This window comes from Ranitomeya variabilis, chromosome 7 (assembly GCF_051348905.1).
Source record: "Ranitomeya variabilis isolate aRanVar5 chromosome 7, aRanVar5.hap1, whole genome shotgun sequence".
NCBI lineage: Eukaryota > Metazoa > Chordata > Amphibia > Anura > Dendrobatidae > Ranitomeya > Ranitomeya variabilis.
The window spans coordinates 2,302,433-2,322,162 of NC_135238.1; the positions used below are offsets into that span (position 1 = coordinate 2,302,433).

Sequence of the window (19,730 nt, forward strand, 5' to 3'; positions counted from 1 at the left end):
TATAAACATTATCGACTTAATCTAAATCTGCTGACCTGTCCTTTGGGAGAAAGGTGTTACAAGTGGAGTTCCCTCCCCAAGGTGCTCTTTTCTATATAAATCTCTCAGGTGGTGCTGTCATGGGAGAAGGGGTAAAAACACGATCTTGGTTACTTACTAGTAGCAGGATTTTATAGAGCCCATGACAGCACCCTTATATTCCCTCCCTTTTTATCTATAGTTGGTGTGCACTACATTGGGGTGTTTAAGAAGCAAAGATGATTGGTGATGGTTGTATTAATGACTGGAGGTCTCTCTTGCTCTGAAACCCAACTGGTGCGGAGGAGAGGTGCCGCCCTTTAATTCAGTTGGTTTCCCGATCTTATGGGGTGGATATCCTCTCTCGGGGTGCTGTCATGTTATTTGTTAAATCCAGTTTTCGATAAGTAGCTAAGATTTTTCATAGGGGTGTGAAGACTTTTTATACCTACACACTCCAGTGGAAGAAGCTGTGCTAAGACTTGAGTTAATGAAAGCCGCAGCATCCTCCACTAGACCACTCCTTATTGAGGAGCTGTCACTTAGGTCATATAGGTGCAGGGAGGATGGCTCCAGTATGGGGTATATTATATCAGGTGTCCTCCCTCTGTGCAGTCATTAATCTTCTGTTCTTCCCAGGTCGTCTCTTCCTCTGACACCCAATGTGAGCCGGATTAGCCAAGACTCTCCATGTAGTGGGAAGTCTGTGAGCCAGGACAGTAGTGGACGATCTTCGGGTTTTGTGGATGCAGAGGCTCCTCGGCCTTCATTTCTACCCCGGAATCTTTTGAGTATGTTCGATGAGGCGTCTGAGCAGTAGAAATCATCATACTTTTCTGCAGCAGCTTGGAGAATGAAGGAACCGTACAGTACTATAAAAGCATCTGCCCTTGTGTTCTGGATGGGACAGGCTCATGACGGCGCCATGTGTGGCTGTGCAGAGAGCAGAGCACTTCCTAGGTGAAGGCCAGATGCCAAACTGCTCAGGTTTCTTCACTGTTCAGGTAGAAGCTGGAGGATCGAAACACGAGGACATCACTTCTGTCAGGTGGACGTTTCATTAACAGCTATTTGGGTAACTTCTGTTTGCTGCCAAACTTTAGGCTGTTAATTTCTACATGATTTCCGCAGTGATTTATTGAATGTATTGTGGCTGCTTTTTAATGACTGGTTACCCTATCAGAATATTGTAGATTCTTACACCACACACGTTTTCATAAAAGATTTATTATTGCATTAGTAATACTGGCCTCGTGCAAAGCCCTGCGAGTACGCTCCAACCATCCCAGGAGGAGCAGCTAAAGGCTCCGTAATCTAGAAGGTGTAAGGCAACTATTCCTCCTGGGCAACTGAGGAAAGGGAACTACAGGCTCATCTTAGACCCTTCCCAGTATGGGACCCAGAGGATGACAAGCCTGTCCATGAGTGCCTGTCTCCAGGGGAGAAATTTCCTTTCTGATCTGTCCCTGAATTTGGGGGCTCTCAAATTACCACTTTTCCCACTGTTGTACACTTTCTCCATTTGTGTGCGCTCTCCTCCTTTGCGTATGCTCCTGCAGGATGATGACTGCAGCACATCATTGTCACAGACCTCAGTACCCTGCAGTTGCATCATCTCATGACTCTCCAGCCCCATGACAGCGGATATTGGTGTTGGCCATGTCGGAGGACACTCTGTGCAGCAGCTATGCACCTGCATAATACTGATATGGTAGAATCTGGGAACATTAGTCTTTACAGTAGTTAATAAATACCTATGCCTTTAAATATGTCTACTAAAAATGTCTACTTCAAGTTTGGTTTTGCTGGTTGCACCTGTTAGGCTACATCTACGTCTCGGTGTGGCCGCATCTGCTGCTAAACCTTGGACTGTGTTTACTCCAGCAGACATGGGTAACTGCTAATCCAGGTGAGGTCGGAGGATACACCCCAGTGCAAATATAAGATACTGATCACTACCAGGACGTGCATAATTTGATGACTGTTGCACCAATAATCAAATTTTCCAGGCTGTAAACGTTCAGGAAGTCTGGAAACGTTAATTATGCCTCCAAGTAGAGCCAGGCTATCCATAAGGAGGTAGCAGCGTAGTGAAGATGGATGGCCAGAGCCCAATCCAGTCCAGCGGAGATAGAAGAAGAAGAAGCGGAAGGCAGCTTGCCAGGCAAACGAGCAGAGCCGGCTAATGTTGCTGTGAGCGCTGACCGCACAGAAGATCACATAGCTAGATAAACCGGTGTATGCCAGGAGGGCTAGACTCCGTGTGTAGGGGTGGCAGAGCAAAGTGCAGTAGATGATGGGCAGGGCACCTGTGAAGAGAGACATGTTAACTAGTGGTGCATACAACTCTGTACCAGATGTTCACCCAGCAAGTTTACTAAGATAGAGATTGTCCTCATGTGGAATAATGTGACTGCAGTAAGGTCTATCACTTATCAGAGAGGCAAAACTTACCCAAAGTGTTGACAAGGCAGATTCCGCACATGTCAAGAGTGAGGAGCTTGTGGTACACAGGTGCTCCGCCATGGTGGTTCATGAAGAGATGGTACAGTACACTGCCCATCTGGGGGCTGACACAGGCCAGATAATGGACCACACCCAGCCAGGGGACAGACAGCTGTCGCCAAGGGATTTGCAAAGGGAGTAAGAACAAGAATCCGAGAAGCGGGATCCCTAAAAGAGAAGAAGGGAGTAAGATCTTAGTATAAGCTACTCTTACATCAATGTAACATTGGCACAAAGGAGCCAGTTGAGCGGAGCTGTGCTCACATCTAACTCCATGTTCAACATGATCCGACCAGGAACACGTCGTATCATATCTGTCATCTGATCCACAGTCTTATTTACTGCTACGAGAGATCACAATACACCAATCGTGCCAGCGCCATGACACGGTGTGAGCCGAGATGCTGGAGCGCTGGTGTTCTCTGACCACTCTCCTATGGTCTTCAGGCTCCTGAAACTCGGGTATTACTACTCCTAACAGATAAGCTGCTAAATCGCTCTCAGCAACCTTCTGTCATACAACAGAGCAAGAAATGCTGCTCAATGTCAGTAAAGGAGCTAACCAAAAAGACAGAAGCCTAAGGCCGGGATCACACTAGAGAGTTTTACGGACGTATGAGAGGCGCAAAAACAACGCATTGCACACGGACCAATGATTCTCTATGGGGCAGCTCCTATCTGCCGTATATTTCACAGCATGCTGCGTTTATCAGCGTATTGCGCAAAAAATCCGCCAATTAAAGTGTATGCGGGCGAGAAAAACACGGATTACACATGGACCATCAGCGTGACTTGCAAGAAATACGCAGCGGTGTTCTATAGAAAAGCCAGCAATTCAGTGCGGTGTACAGTAAAATCACACTGACAGGTTAGAATAGATAGAATAAATGTTATATATATTTAATACAGCGCTAGATAGTGTAAGAGCCGGTAATTCAATTTCCAGCTTTTGCTATCTCCTTCCCAAACCCGAAAGGATATGAGACATGGTTACATACAGTAAACCGTTTCATATCCCTTATTTTTTTTTTACATATTCCTCACTACTATTGTTAGAAGTGTCTGTGCAAAATTTGGTGGCTCTGTTAAAATAAAGGGTTAAATCACGGAAAAATCTGGCGTGGCCTCCTGCGCAATTTTCTCCGCCAGAGTGGGAAAGCCAGTGACTGAGGGCAGATATTAATAGCCTAGAGAGGGACCATGGTTATAGGACCCCCCTGGCTAAAAACATCTGCCCCCAGCCACCCCAGAAAAGGCACATCTGTAAGATGCGCCTATTCCGGCACTTAGCCTCTCTCTTCCCACTTCCGTGTAGCGGTGGGATATGGGGTAATAAAGGGTTAATGTCACCTTGCTAATGTAAGGTGACATTAAGACTGGTTAATAATGGAGAGGTGTCAATAAGACACCTATCCATTATTAATCCAATAGTAGTAAAGGGTTAATAATACACACATTCTGAATAAATTATTTTAAATAAATACACACATGGTGTTTTAAAATCTTTATTGTACACTCAATCCACCTGAAGACCCTCGTTCTGTAAAAAAAAAATTAAAAAAGCAACAATATCCTACACCTCTCTGGCGTACAGTCATGTCCCACGCTGTAAATCCATCTGAAGGGGTTAAATAAATTTACAACCAGGAGCCAGCTAATGCAGCTGTTGCTCCTAGTTGTAAAAACTGGGAAATTAATATAATACAGGGGAACGTAGCATCGTAGACATGCGCTGATGTGCCCCCTGGTGGCATAAACTCATATGAACGCTAACGTGGGAAAATATTCAGAAAAATTCCCACGCTAGAGTTCATATGAGGTTCTGCTACCAGGGGGCGCATCACTGCAAGTCTACTGTAACGTGCCACACACGTGCACAGGGAGAACAGTGTACACTGTCCTTCGTGTGCATGGACGGCTGCCAGGGAAGCAGCCCTACTGTAAGCGCTGTTCCCCTGCGTGTGGTGCTGAACGCGGCTGTAAATCACTGGGGGAATGAATGAGAAGCAGCGAGCACATACTCAGTGACATCACCGCTAGTTACTGAGCCTGTGCCCGCAGCGTCTCATTCCCCAGTAATTTACAGCCAGGGGCAGTCGCATTAGCACCGCTCCCGGTTGTAAACTGTACATTCCCTTAGATATGGATTACTTGCGTGGGACTGACTGCACGCCAGACAGATATGGGTATATTGTTGGTTTATTATTTAGACTTTTTTTTTTTTTGTTTTTACAGGAGATCAAGGGCTTTACTTGGAATGGCAGACTAATAACGATGGGAAACTTTGTGTGTATGATTTTATTAAAAGACTTTATTCTTACGGTGTGCTGTTTTATTAACTCTTTAACAACTATAGGATTAGTAATGGAGAGGTGTCTTATTGACGCCTCTCCATTACTAAGCTGGGCTTAATGTCACCTTGCAATAGGAAGGTGACATTAACCTCTCATTATACCCCACTTGCCACCTCTACAGGGCAAGTGGGAAGAACCAGGCAAAGCACCAGAATTGGCGCATCTTTTTCTGTCCTCTTGTGGGCAGCTGCGGTCTGCTGTTTTTATGCTGGGGGGCCATGTGGCCCCTTACCAGACTGAGAATAGCAGCCCACCCCTGTGAGTTTTGCCAGGTTGGTTGAAAAACGGGGACCCCACGTCAGGTTTTTCTTTCATTCTCCCCTGCTCGTGCTGCTGCCGGCAGAGCAGGGGAGAATGACAGCCGCGCTCAGCACCACTCGCAGGGAAACAGCACTTACTGTAGCACTGCTTCCCCGGCGGCCGTCCGTGTGATACTGATACGGCACACGGTTGCCACACGTATCCCGCACAAAGTATACACACGGACACTGATATCTCCTGTACCGGGTTTTCCAGTACTGGAAATATCAGGATGTGTGAAACCGGCCTAAGAGCTAGCCTACTCGTCTTCTTCTGCTTACTGTCTCTGAATGTAACTGACTCCTGAGGATGAACTGACAAGTAAGAAAATCACTAATAAAACACAGCAAGAAAATATCTAATAAAATACAACTGGTGCTCCGTGCTGGAAAAAGTCTCTGCTCTAAGTCCATTTATCCTTTAGTAAGCAGCCATATCCTCACACTCCTCCCCCACTTTTTTCAGTACGGACATGAATGTAAAAAATTTCACCTTCATGAGAACGAACGGTATCATGGCTGCGTGCTCAATGGTGATTAGTACATCCTACTAGTGGATGCACCAAACTAATGGAGGTGCACAATTTTCTTCCACCATCTTGGCACTTGTACTCCTCATTTGATGTTAATCAGCCTAGAAGCTTCTAAAGTCGCAACATCATTCACTGAAATGTTCAAAGTTATTTAAAAGGTATACTCAATACTTTTTTTTTATGGGCCTTAGCTCTAATAGGCAAGACTTTGCTTATTCTACTCGGCGCCTGCTTAGAGCTGTCATTCATCGTTCCTGCTGACACTTCAGCTGCTTCACATCGACAGAGCAGCTCTCTTTCCTCCGCTCTGCTGTGTCGATGGGGCGTGACAACATCATGATCATTGAGAGCCAGTTTACTGCAGGCAGGAAGCCGACTGTCAGTCAGCATGTCAGGTTTCAGCATGACGTCAGGTCTCCGGGAGGAGCAGTCTGTGACCACTTGGTGCCGGCAGAGATCAGTGCTGGGCACAACAGGCACGTAGGAGGCAAGTAAAAAGAAATACCTTTAAAGGTACAGTCACCTCGGGGTGGGAGTGGGGTGAAACCTTCTGGCCACTGGGATTTGGAGAGTGAATTATACATAATGTGGTTGGGTTGTGGACAGTTGTCATGTCGTGGATGAATTACCGTATATACTCGTGTATAAGCTAAGTTTTTCAGCACTTTTTTTTTGCTGAAAAAGACCCCCCTCAGCTTATACATGAGTTACAGTCCCACTTACCTGTTCCCTGATGCAGTGCGGAGGTCTCCGGATTGTCTGCGAACTCCCCTGCAGCCTCGTTAAGGCTAGGTTCACATTGCGTTAGGGCAATCCGTTTAGCGCTAGCGGATTGCGCTAACGCAATGTATTTGTAGGGGTCGCGCTAACGTCCCCGCTCTCGCAGATCGGAGATCTGAGAGAGCGGGCAACGGACCTCGGGCGCGCCACAAAAGAACGGCACATCGCTAGCGCGAGCCGAAAAAGGCACGCGCTAGCGATGCGCTTCAGGCTGAAACAACATTGCTGTCAATGGGTGCGCTAACGGACCCGTTGCACGGCATTAATTGTGACATTTTCGCCGTGCAACGCTGTCCGTTAGCGACCACCCACTAACGCAATGTGAACCTAGCCTAAGTAATCCGGTGGCTGCTAACAGGGCCGGCGTTGGCACCAGGACAAATGCCGGGGTCCTGAGCCGGTGGGGACAACATAGCGCTATGAAGGCCAGGTGCCTGTGCCGCCGCTTGCTCAGGCCCCCGGCACTTATGATATTCACCTGTCCCGGTTCCACCGCCGCACTGTGTCCCCTGGCTGTGATATTCAGGTCAGAGGTGACTATGACATGATTCGTGTGCTCCCTCTGCCTGAACAGTCACTGCAGAGAGCCAGTGACGAGAGGAGAGTGTTTTTTTTTTATTGCAACAGCAGCAGCAATATAACATATATGATCAGCATAAACTGCATTATACACTGTGTGCAGAATTATTCGGCAAGTTGTATTTTCATCACATGATTCTTTTTATACATGCGGTCCTACTCCAAGCTGTTCAGGCTTGAGAGCCAACTACCCATTAAGTAAATCAGGTGATGTGCATCTCTGTAATGAAGAGGGGTGTTGTCTAATGACATCAAAACCCTATATAAGGTGTGCGTAATTATTAGGCAACTTCCATTCCTTTGGCAAAATGGGTCAGAAGAGAGATTTGACGGGCTCTGAAAAGTACAAAATTGTGAGATGTCTTGCAGAGCGATGCAGCAGTCTTGAAGTTGCCAAACTTTTGAGGCTTGATCACCAAACAATCAAGTGTTTCATGGCAAATAGCCAACAGGGTCGCAAGAAGCATGTTGGACAAAAAAGGAGCAAAATAACTGGCCATGAATTGAGGAAAATGAAGTGTGAAGCTGCCAAGATGCCATTTGCCACCAGTTTTGCCATATTTCAGAGCTGCAACGTTACTGGAGTAACAAAAAGCACAAGGTGTGCGATACTCAGGGACATGGCCAAGGTAAGGCTGAAACACGACCACCTTTGAACAAGAAACATAAGATAAAATGTCAAGACTGGGCCAAGAAATATCTTAAGACTGACTTTTCAAAGGTTTTCTGGACTGATGAAATGAGAGTGACTCTTGATGGGCCAGATGGATGGGCCAGAGGCAGATCAGTAAAGGGCAGAGAGCTCCACTCCGACTCAGACGCCAGCAAGGTGGAGGTGGGAGACTGGTATGGGCTGGGATCATCAAAGATGAACTTGTGGGACCTTTTCGGGTTGAGGATGGAGTGAAGCTCAACTCCCAGACCTACTGCCAGTTTCTGGAAGACAACTTCTTCAAGCAGTGGTACAGGAAGAAGTCGGTTTCGTTCAAGAAGAACATGATTTTCATGCAGGACAATGCTCCATCACATGCCTCCAACTACTCCACAGCGTGGCTGGCCAGTAAAGGTCTCAAAGAAGAAGAAATAATGACATGGCCCCCTTGTTCACCTGATCTGAACCCCATAGAGAACCTGTGGTCCCTCATAAAATGTGAGCTCTACAGGGAGGGAAAACAGTCCACCTCTCGGAACAGTGTCTGGAGGCTGTGGTGGCTGCTGCACGCAATGTTGGTGGTAAACAGATCAAGCAACTGACAGAATCTATGGATGGAGGCTGCCGAGTGTCATCATAAAGAAAGGTGGCTATATCGGTCACTCATTTTTGGGGGTTTTGTTTTTGCATGTCAGAAATGTTTATTTCGAAATTTTGTGCAGTGATATTGGTTTACCTGGAGAAAATAAACAAGTGAGATGGGAATATATTTGGTTTTTATTAAGTTGCCTAATAATTCTGCACAGTAATGGTTACCTGCACAAACAGATATCCTCCTAAGATAGCCAAATCTAAAAAAAAAAACAAAAAAAAAAACCACTCCAACTTCCAAAAATATTAAGCTTTGACATATGAGTCTTTTGGGTTGATTGAGAACATAGTTGTTGATCAATAATAAAAATAATCTCTAAAATACAACTTCCCTAATAATTCTGCACACAGTGTATGAGCATCTTATGGGGCAATCATCAAGTTTATGGAGCACTATATGGGTTGTATTTTGTATGGAGCATCTTTTGGAGCCATCATCAACTTTATGGGGTGGGGCGTATTCTGTATGTAGCATGTTATGGGGCCCATGTCTCAATTAATTTTAATTTTTTTTGTATCTTTTTATTTTTGAAATTTACCAGTAGCTGCTGCATTTCCCAACCTAGGATTATACTCGAGTCATTAAGTTTTGACAGTTTTTTGTGGTAAAATTAGGTGCCTCTGCTTATACTCGAGAATATACGGTAGATATTGGAAACATGGAGTCTGTGGAGGGAAACACCAGCGTGAGCTACTTCATCCGTGAAGGTAACGTACACCATGTTGAGGTTCAGAGAGAGTATCACATAGGATGCTGGGGTCTGTCGTTTGCCTTAAGGCCCCACAGTGAGGAGCAGGAGATGGCTAAGGCTAATTTCACATTAGCGTTTCAGTCTGCAGCGTGGTGGGCATCCGCATACAACGCATGTCCCTGCATACACAATGTTAAAGATAGGTACGCAGGACTCATGCGGAAGTAGGCGGAGCTTAAAGAAGTCCGCAGCACCACGCTGAGGACTGAAACGCTAATGTGAACCCGGCCTAAGAATGTAATGATCTCTGCACAGACCCTACTGCTCCTCCTTGCTCAGTCTCATCATTTCACATATCTGTATAGGAGCACTGTGCACACTCTGCATGCATCGGGGAGTACGATTTACACAAAGCATTTACTGGGCGACACTCCACGATGCAGTGTTCTGTGTGGATGTAGAGAAAGCATTGTAGCAGCTGAGTAATGGTCGTCATCCTCCGGGGTCATTACGTGTTTAAAGGGAGCCTGTCACCCTCCCTATCCCTGGCATTTTTAACTAAAAGCCACCATGCGCAGCACTAATGCTGCATTCTTTGAAGGTGGCTCTTTTATTTGGGGTCCCTTGCAACGCTGAAATATTCATTTTTATAATTTTGCCCGCCATACCTGTAGTCTGTCCTGGGGGGCATGTCTTTTCCCCCCGGACACAAACGCCTCCCAGCCATCACTCGGGGCCTCCGTGTGCTGGGCGCCGCCTCCACTTCCTTCATTAACGTCCCTGGTGCCTGCGCTGTAAGTTCCCATCATGTGATGGGAGTCGAAAGGCAGCGCAAACTTCGCATGCCCGAAAAAAAAAAAACTTACAGCGCAGGCGCCGGGGATGTAAGTGAGTGCAGAGGAGGCAGCGCCCGGAGGAAATGAGTGATGGCTGGGAGGCGTTTGTGTCCACGGGGAAAAGACGTGCCCCCTGGACAGACTACAGGTATGGCGGGCTAATTATAAAAACGAATATTTCAGAGTTTGGAAGGGACCCCAAATAAGAGCCACCTTGACAGAATGCAGCATTAGTGCTGCACAAGGTGGCTCTTCTAGTTAAAAATGCTGGGGGAAGGGGGGGACGAAAGGTTCCCTTTAAAAAAAAATCCTTTTATGAGGTGCTGAGTAGTGTCCCCAAAGATTGGGTGGTTGTGCCATCAGCAGTGGTCCCTCACCAGCAGTGATGTCTTTAAATAACATTGTAAGATTGTGTGCAGGGTCTGGGCCCCTCACTGCCAATGCGGACCACAACTGACCCTGCTAGGTGCTGTAATTGGGGTCTGTCCATGTAGTGATAACCCAGGGGGGCTCTTGGGCCCCCCACGGTCCAGCAGCCTATGTGGACTCACTGCTGGCATATGCACAGCTTCTGCACTCATCTCGCCTTCTGTTATCGCCCTAAAATCCAAAACCTGTCAGTGCTCAGTCTTGGAATCCAGGTCAGTGATAAAGAGCTTAGGGCCGGAGCTCCTTACAGGAGGACCTCACTCACCTCAAAGCTCTTAAGGAGTTTAAATTCTCAGTTAACCCTCAGCTGGCTGTGCTACGACTTCTGCAGAACATTACACTGACTGAAGGCAGAGATCTAGAGGGGTTCTGCCACAGGGTCTCACACACAAGCCCCTAATCAGGAGGCCAACCTGAGGCTCCTGTGCAGCAGGATGGCCCCGGATCAGTGATGCTCCACATGTACCACAACGTAGAACTCCTCACCCATAACCCGGTGTTATGTGACCATCACTGCAGTGTGCTGAGTCCTGTGTCACATGCAGGTGATTCATGTGCGGTGAGATTAGAGCAGTGTGGGGATACAGTTGTGCTCAGAAGTTTACATACCCCGGCAGAATTTTTGCTTTCTTGGCCTTTTTTCAGAGAATATGAATGATAACACCTCCACTCATGGTTAGTGGTTGGGTGAAGCCATTTATTGTCAGGCTACTGTGTTTTCTCTTTTTAAATCATAATGACAGCCCAAAACATCCACTGACCCTGATGAAAAGTTCACACACCCCATTTCTTAATACTGTGCATTGCCCCCTCTAACATCAATGACAGCCTGGAGTCTTTTGTGGTAGGTGTGGTCGAGGTTATTTTCAGATGTTAAAGATCCCACTGTTTTTGGCAAAAAGCCTCCAGTCCATGTAAATTCCTGGGCTGTCTAGCATGAACTGCACGCTTGAGATCTCCCTAGAGTGGCTCAATGATATTGGGGTCAGGAGACTGAGATGGCCACTCCAGAACCTTCACTTTGCTCTGCTGTAGCCAATGACAGGTCGACTTGGCCTTGTGTTTTGGATCGTTGTCATGTTGGAATGTCTAAGTACGTCCCATGCGCAGCTTCCGGGCTGATGAGTGCAAACTTGCCTCCAGTATTTGCTGATAACGTGCTGCATTCCTCTTTCCTTCAACTCTGACCAAGTTTCCTGTGACTTTGTAGCTCTCACATCCTCAAAACATCAGTGATCCACCTCCGTGCTTTACAGTAGGAATGGTGTTCCTTTCATCATAGGCTTTGATGACCTCTCTACAAATGTAATGTTTATGGCTGTGGACAAAAAGTTCAATTTTGGTCTCATCACTCCAAATTACCTTGTTCCAGAAGTTTTGAGGCTTGTCTCTGCGCTGTTTTTTGTATTGTAGGCGAGATACTGTATTTTTCGCTTTGTAAGACGCTCCGGATTATAAGATGCACCCCAAATTCTGAGGAAAAAAATAGTAATTTTTTTTAAATGGGTGGTGCTTCTTATAACCCATGCGTCTTATTGCTTCCCGGGGGGTCCCAGGGTCGCTGCTGGAGGCAGGAGTGGAGCGTTGCTGCAGGCTGGGATGAGGGGTGTGCAGGTGTCCTGTGCTGCTGGGGTCTCCTGAGCTTCAGGGGGTGTCTCCGGTGATGCTTGCATCTTCGGTGCTGCAGGGGGCTCTGCTGACATTTTGAGAAAGACCAGAGCCCCCGGCAGTTCATCCATCTTTCCTGTGTGACGGACTTCGGGAAAATGGCCACCGGGAGGCGGCGCATGCGCAGATGGAGATCTCGGGACCAAGATCTCGAGAGATGAGATCTCGGCGCTGAAATCTCAACTCCCAAGATGTTGGGGCCGAGAACTCTATCTGCGCATGCGCCACCTCCCGGCGGCCATTTTCCCGAAGTCCTTCGCACAGGAAAGCATGGATGAACTGCCGGGGGGCTCTGGTCTTTCACAAAATGTCGTCAGAGCCCCCCACAGCACCGGAGACGCAAGCAACGCCCTGGGCAGCGGACACCCCCTCATCCCAGCCTGCAACGGTACCGGTAAGCGGTATATCCGCTTTGTAAGATGCACTCCCAATAAAGTGCGTCTTACAAAGTGAAAAATATGATACTTTGTGGCATTTGCTCAGTAATGGCTTTCTTCTGGTGACTCGACCATGCAGCCCATTTTTCTTCAAGTGCCTCCTTATTGCGCATCTTGCAACAGCTGCACCGCTAGTTTTTCGAGAGTCCTGTATTTCAGCTGATGTTATTTGTGGGTTTTTCTTTGCAGCCCGAACAATTTTCCTGGCAGTTATTGACGACATTTTTGTTGGTCTACCTGACCGTGGTTTTGTTTTTACAGAGCCCCTGATTTTCCATTTGTTAATCAGGGTGAACGCTGCTGACTGGCATTATCAGTTCCTTGGATATCTTTTTGTATCCCTTTCCTGTTTTATACAGTTCAACTACCTTTTCCTATAGATCCGCTGACAATCCTTTTGCTTTCCCCATGACTCACAATCCAGAAACATCAGTGGCTGGATGAAAAATGCAAGAGTCTGTCTGGATCCCAGAACCTCACTCAGCTTTTATGCAAACACTGATTACAAGCAAACAGGTCACAGGTGAGGATGTTACCTTTAGTAGCCATTCACACCCATCTGTGTCAACTTCTGTGCCTGTTATCAGGCCACAATCACCAGGGGATGTGAACTTTTGATCAGGGTCATTTGGATGTTTTGGGCTGTCATTATGATTTAAAAAGAGAAAACAGTAGTCTGACAAAAGATGGCAGCAAAAATTCTGCCGGGGTTTGTAAACTTTTGAGCACAACTGTACGTCTGCAGCGCGGTGAGATATAAACAGTGTGGGGGTACACGCGTAGTCAAAATTGTTGGTCCCCCTCGTTTAATGACAGAAAAGCCCACAATGGTCACAGAAATAACTTGAATATGACAAAAGTAATAATAAATATAAGATCTACTAGATTGTGGCCCGATTCTAACTCATCGGGTATTCTAGAATATGCATGTCCCCGTAGTATATGGACAATGATGATTCCAGAATTTGCGGCAGATTGTGCCCGTCGCTGATTGGTCGAGGCAACCTTTATGACATCGTCGCCATGCTGTGCCCGTCGCTGATTGGTCGAGGCCGCCAGGCCTCGACCAATCAGAGACGCGGGATTTCCAGGACAGACAGACAGACAGAAAAACCCTTAGACAATTATATATATAGATGAAAATGAACAGATGAAAGTCAGACTTTGCTTTTTCACCATGCTTCCACAGAATTCACAAAAAATAAAACTGATGAAATAGACCTGGACAGAAATGATGGTACCCCTGAAAATAATGTGACAAAAGGGACATGTTAGATTGCGGTGTGTCCAGTAACTATCATCACAGGGGTGTACAATCCTGGAATCAGTGAGTGGCCGGTATATGGGGCTACAGATCCTCACTGTGCTGTGTGGTGACATGTTGTGTATCACACTCAGCATGGACCAGAGGAAGCGAAGGAAAGAGTTGTCTCAGGAGATTAGAGAGAACATTATAGACAAACATGTTACAGGTAAAAGTTATAAGACATCTCCAAGCAGCTTGATGTTCCTACGACTGCAGCTGCACATATTATTCAGAAATGTAAGATCCATGGACTGTGGCCGCAGGAGGAACATTGGTGACAAATCAAAGAGACGGATAATACAAATGGTAACAAAAGAGGCAGAAAAACTTCTAAGCAGATTGAGGCTATGTGTACACTTTGCGGATTTTGCTGCGGATCCGCAGCGGATTTGACTGCTGCGGATCCGCAGTAGTTTCCCAGGAGTTTACAGTACAATGTAAACCTATGGGAAACAAAAAAAACGCTGTGCACATGCTGCGGAAAAAAACGCGCGGAAACGCAGCGGATTACATTCCGCAGCATGTAACTTTTCTGCTGATTCTCACCTGCTCCAATAGGAAAATGCAGATGAAAAACCGCGATAAATCCGCAGTAAAAACTGCGACGGGTTTTCACTGCGGATTTTGGAATTCCGCTGTGGAAAAATCCGCAGTGGAATCTGCAAAGTGTGCACATAGCCTAAAGGTGAACTTCAAGCTCAAGGAACATCAGTGTCTGATCGCACCATCCGTCACTGTATGAGCCAAAGTGGACTTCATGGGAGACGAGTAAGGATGACACCATTGTTGAAACAAAATCATAAAAAAGCCAGACTGGAATTTGCCAAATTACATGTTGACAAGCCACAAAGCTTCTAGGAGAATGTCCTATGGATAGATGAGATAAAAATTGAGCTTTTTGGCAAAACATATCAGCTCTATGTTCACAGATGGAAAAATGAAGCATATCAAGAAAAGAACACTGTCCCTACTGTGAATCATGGAGGAGGCTCTGTTATATTCTGGGGCTACTTTGCTCTGGCACAAGGTGTCTAGAATCTGCAGGGTACAATGAAATCTCAACACTATCAAGGGATTCTAGAGAGAAATCTGCTGCCCAGTGTCCGAAAGCTTGGGCTCAGTCGCAGGTCGTGGGTCTTGCAACAGGATAATGACCCAAAACACACAGCTAAAAAACCCCAAGAATGGCTAAGAGGAAACATTGGACTATTCTGAAGTGGTCTTCTGTGAGCCCTAACCTAAATCCTATTTGAAAGAGCTGAAACCTGCCGTCTGGAGAAGGCAACCTTCACACACGAGACAACTGGAGCAGTTTGCTCTTGAGGAGCGGCCAAAATACCTGTCGGGAGATGCAGAAGTCTCATTGACCGTTACAGGAATCGTGTGATTGCATCAAAAAGTTGTGCAACAAAATATTAAGTTAAGGAACATCATTTCTGTCCAGGCCTATTTCATGAGGTTTATTTTTTATATTCTGTGGAATCATGGCTGAAGAGCAATGTCTGACTTTCATCTGGTCATTTTCATAGATCTTTTATTTCGTTGTACTTTTGTCAGATTCAAGTTATTTCTGTGACCATTGTGGGTTCTTCTGTCATTAAACGAGGGGGACCAACAATTCTGGCCACGTGTGCAGTGCGGTGAGATACAAAGTGCAGGGATACGTGTACAGTGCTGGGAGATATAAACAGTGCGGAGATACAAGTACAGTGCTTAGATACGTGCGCAGTGCGGTGAGATATATTACCAGTGCGGAGATACAAGTACAGTGCTTAGATACGTGCGCAGTGTGGAGATACGTGCGCAGTGCGGTGAGATATATTAGCAGTGCGGAGATACAAGTACAGTGCTTAGATACGTGCGCAGTGCGGTGAGATATATTAGCAGTGCGGAGATACAAGTACAGTGCTTAGATACGTGCGCAGTGCGGTGAGATATATTAGCAGTGCGGAGATACAAGTACAGTGCTTAGATACGTGCGCAGTGGGGTGAGATATAAACAGGGCGGAGATACAAGTACAGTGCTTGGATACGTGCGCAGTGCGGTGAGATATTACCAGTGCGGAGATACAAGTACAGTGCTTAGATACGTGCGCAGTGCGGTGAGATATATTAGCAGTGCGGAGATACAAGTACAGTGCTTAGATACGTGCGCAATGGGGTGAGATATAAACAGGGCGGAGATACAAGTACAGTGCTTAGATACGTGCGCAGTGCGGTGAGATATTACCAGTGCGGAGATACAAGTACAGTGCTTAGATACGTGCGCAGTGCGGTGAGATATTACCAGTGCGGAGATACAAGTACAGTGCTTAGATACGTGCGCAGTGCGGTGAGATATATTAGCAGTGCGGAGATACAAGTACAGTGCTTAGATACGTGCGCAGTGGGGTGAGATATAAACAGGGCGGAGATACAAGTACAGTGCTTAGATACGTGCGCAGTGGGGTGAGATATAAACAGGGCGGAGATACAAGTACAGTGCTTAGATACGTGCGCAGTGCAGAGGTACATGTGCACTGGACTATACATAGACCTGAGCACCTGTCACTGGCAGCTGATGGGCAGCACTGCATCACAGACTTTGGTCCCTTCCACATCTGATCACCCACCGTGTGTGTAGATGTTGCCCAGCTCGTTGTGCAGGTAGAAGAGGCTCCGCACACACTCCGCTCCGCTGGCCACAGGCCGGTAGCCCGTCAGTACAAACTTATTAAACTGCAGGTGAGGGGGAGATCCGGCCCAGTCCAGCAGCCGGGGGCCGCTCAGGAACGCCATCAGATCACAGCAGCACGCCGTCTGCTCATAGACTCCGAGAGAGGATCAGCTGCAGCGGGACATCTCCGGCCGTCAGGGCAGCAGGCTCCCCACACACAGCGTCTCTAGGGCAGGCTGTGGGGGTCTCTCTGTCCCATACAGTGGGGGTCTCTCTGTCCCATGCAGCAGGCAGTGAGGAGTCTGCTCAGATGCAGCAGGTGACACCTTCACATGAGGGAGGGTCCAGCGTCTAATCCCAGGCGTCAGGCTGGAGGCAGCGTCCACGGGGCGAACCGACCGGACATTTGGCAGCTGCCTGTCACCTCCCCCAACCACCGAGCAGCAACCGGCTACGTTCTGACATCACAGGAATACACAGCTGCCACCAGGGAGGGCGGCCCCCCAACAGTCAGCCGGAACGTAGACCCTCTGCCCATGTCAGGAGGCACACAGCCACATCCTGCTCGCTGGGTCTGTCACCAACTCTCCAGGGGGGTCTCTCCTTGACTATGTCGGTAAGATCCGAGGGTCTCCCCGATGATATCGGTAGGGGCCAGGGGTCTCTCCTTGACTGTCGGTACGGGCCGTGGGTCTCTCCCCGATGATGTCGGTACGAGCCGGGGGTCTCTCCCCGATGAGGTCGGTACGGGCCGGAGGTCTCTCCCTGCTGATGTCGGTACGGGCCGGGGGTCCCTCCCTGCTGATGTCGGTACGGGCCGGGGGTCCCTCCCTGCTGATGTTGGTACGGGCCGGGGGTCTCTCCCTGATGATGTCGGTACGGGCCGTGATGATGTCGGTACGGGCCGTAGGTCTCTCCCTGCTGATGTCGGTACGGGCCGGGGGTCCCTCCCTGCTGATGTCGGTACGGGCTGGGGGTCTCTCCCCGATGAGGTCGGTACGGGCCGGAGGTCTCTCCCTGCTGATGACGGTACGGGCCGGGGGTCCCTCCCTGCTGATGTCGGTACGGGCCAGGGGTCCCTCCCTGCTGATGTCGGTATGGGCCGGGGGTCCCTCCCTGCTGATGTCGGTATGGGGGTCTCTCCCTGATGATGTCGGTACGGGCCGGGGGTCTCTCCCTGCTGATGTCGGTACGGGCCGGAGGTCTCTCCCTGCTGTTGGTACGGGCCGGGGGTCTCTCCCTGCTGATGTCGGTATGGGGGTCTCTCCCTGATGATGTCGGTACGGGCCGGGGGTCTCTCCCTGCTGTTGGTACGGGCCGGGGGTCTCTCCCTGCTGTTGGTACGGGCCGGGGGTCTCTCCCTGCTGATGTCGGTATGGGGGTCTCTCCCTGATGATGTCGGTACGGGCCGGGGGTCTCTCCCTGCTGATGTCGGTACGGGCCGGAGGTCTCTCCCTGCTGATGTCGGTACGGGCCGGGGGTCTCTCCCTGATGATGTCGGTACGGGCCGGGGGTCTCTCTCTGATGATGGCGGTAGGGGCCGGGGGTCTCTCCCTGCTGATGTCGGTACGGGCCGGGGGTCTCTGACCGATGATGTCGGTACGGGCCGTGGGTTTCTCCCCGATGATGTCGGTACGGGCCGGGGGTCTCTCTGATGATGTCAGTAGGGGCCGGGGGTCTCTCTGATGATGTCAGTAGGGGCCGGGGGTCTCTCCCTGATGATGTCAGTAGGGGCCGGGGGTCTCTCCCTGATGATGTCGGTACGGGCCGGGGGTCTCACCCTGATGTCGGTACGGGCCGGGGGTCTCTCCCCGATGATGTCAGTAGGGGCCGGGGGTCTCTCTCTGATGATGGCGGTACGGCCGGGGGTCTCTCCCTGATGATGTCAGTAGGGGCCGGGGGTCTCTCCCTGATGTCGGTACGGGCCGGGGGTCTCTCCCCGATGATGTCAGTAGGGGCCGGGGGTCTCTCTCTGATGATGGCGGTACGGGCCGGGGGTCTCTCCCTGATGATGTCAGTAGGGGCCGGGGGTCTCTCCCTGATGTCGGTACGGGCCGGGGGTCTCTCCCCGATGATGTCAGTAGGGGCCGGGGGTCTCTCTCTGATGATGGCGGTACGGGCCGGGGGTCTCTCCCTGATGATGTCAGTAGGGGCCGGGGGTCTCTCCCTGATGTCGGTACGGGCCGGGGGTCTCTCCCTGATGATGTTGGTACGGGCCGGGGGTTTCTCCCTGATGTCAGTACGGGCCGGGGGTTTCTCCCTGATGTCAGTACGGGCCGGGGGTCTCTCTCTGATGATGTCAGTAGGGGCCGGGGGTCTCTCCCCGATGATGTCAGTACGGGCCGGGGGTCTCTCTCTGATGATGTCGGTACGGGCCGGGGGTCTCACCATCTGTCGGGGGTCTCCATCACAGTGATGGCTGCAGGCGCTGCGCCGCAGGATGTGACGGTGCCGGTGTCCGGCTTCCTCCCTCCGGCACCGGCTCCCGCTGTCCTCGGCCGCTGCTGGCTCCGCCCCCTCACCACATTGGCTGCCTCTCATTGATGCTTTCCCGCCCACTGCGCGCTCCGCACTGACACACCGTCCTTCCACGCCACAGTTTGAATGAAGCGGTCTCTAGGCAACCAGAGACCACGCCTCTGAGGTGGAGCCAAACCAGGAGCACTGAGGAAAGAAGCGCCGGCTGCGGGGCGGAGCTTAGTATTCGGCGCGGCTCGGTACAGATGAGGGAGGACGGGTCATGAGCTCGGTACAGATGAGGGAGGGCGGGTCGGGGCTCGGTACAGATGAGGGAGGACTGGTCGGGGCTCGGTACAGATGAGGGAGGACGGGTCGGGGCTCGGTACAGATGAGGGAGGACGGGTCGGGGCTCGGTACAGATGAGGGAGGACTGGTCGGGGCTCGGTACAGATGAGGGAGGACGGGTCGGGGCTCGGTACAGATGAGGGAGGACGGGTCGTGAGCTCGGTACAGATGAGGGAGGACGGGTCGGGGCTCGGTACAGATGAGGGAGGACGGGTCGGGGCTCGGTACAGATGAGGGAGGACGGGTCGGGGCTCGGTACAGATGAGGGAGGACGGGTCGGGGCTCGGTACAGATGAGGGAGGACGGGTCGGGGCTCGGTACAGATGAGAGAGGACGGGTCGGGGCTCGGTACAGATGAGGGAGGACGGGTCGGGGCTCGGTACAGATGAGGGAGGACGGGTCAGGGGCTCGGTACAGATGAGGGAGGACGGGTCGGGGCTCGGGACAGATGAGGGAGGACGGGTCGGGGCTCGGTACAGATGAGGGAGGACGGGTCGGGGCTCGGTACAGATGAGGGAGGACGGGTCGGG

At 49.8% G+C, this 19,730-nt stretch overlaps 2 protein-coding genes across 7 annotated transcripts in view; one reads left to right on the forward strand and one right to left on the reverse strand.

The window, feature by feature from the left end:
• PKMYT1 (protein kinase, membrane associated tyrosine/threonine 1) overlaps positions 1–1,785 on the forward strand; it is a 103,236-nt gene extending 101,451 nt beyond the window's left edge. For 3 of the 5 annotated variants that reach the window (XM_077273641.1, XM_077273642.1, XM_077273639.1), the window contains exon 8: positions 658–1,785. In XM_077273641.1, coding sequence (XP_077129756.1) covers positions 658–838 — 181 coding nt within the window. In that variant the 3' untranslated portion in view covers positions 839–1,785. The remainder of the gene's footprint in view (positions 1–657) is intronic. The other 2 variants (XR_013217943.1, XR_013217942.1) reach the window with 2 other exon arrangements.
• A 100-nt stretch (positions 1,786–1,885) lies between these two features.
• Positions 1,886–18,997, reverse strand: PAQR4 (progestin and adipoQ receptor family member 4). Of its 2 annotated transcripts, none has more exons than XM_077273647.1 (3): positions 18,918–18,997; positions 2,473–2,691; positions 1,886–2,327 (listed from the first exon to the last, which is right to left on the reverse strand). In XM_077273647.1, the coding sequence occupies exons 1-3, from the start codon at positions 18,934–18,936 to the stop codon at positions 1,894–1,896; spliced, it is 672 nt and encodes a 223-aa protein (XP_077129762.1). In that variant the 5' UTR covers positions 18,937–18,997; the 3' UTR covers positions 1,886–1,893. The 2 variants fall into 2 exon arrangements, with proteins under 2 accessions (XP_077129762.1, XP_077129761.1); XM_077273646.1 differs by lacking the exon at positions 18,918–18,997 and adding an exon at positions 16,352–18,904.
• Positions 18,998–19,730: the final 733 nt, after the last annotated feature.

Excerpts from the sequence above, each read along its gene's own strand:
- PAQR4 (XM_077273646.1), bottom strand. The coding sequence starts at position 16,517 with ATGGCGTTCCTGAGCGGCCCCCGGCTGCTGGACTGGGCCGGATCTCCC. Across the intron at positions 2,692-16,351 it reads GGGCAACATCTACACACACG|GGATCCCGCTTCTCGGATTC; the intron begins GTGGGTGATCAG and ends CTTCTCTTTTAG. Across the intron at positions 2,328-2,472 it reads CTGCCTTGTCAACACTTTGG|GTGCCCTGCCCATCATCTAC; the intron begins GTAAGTTTTGCC and ends CTCTCTTCACAG.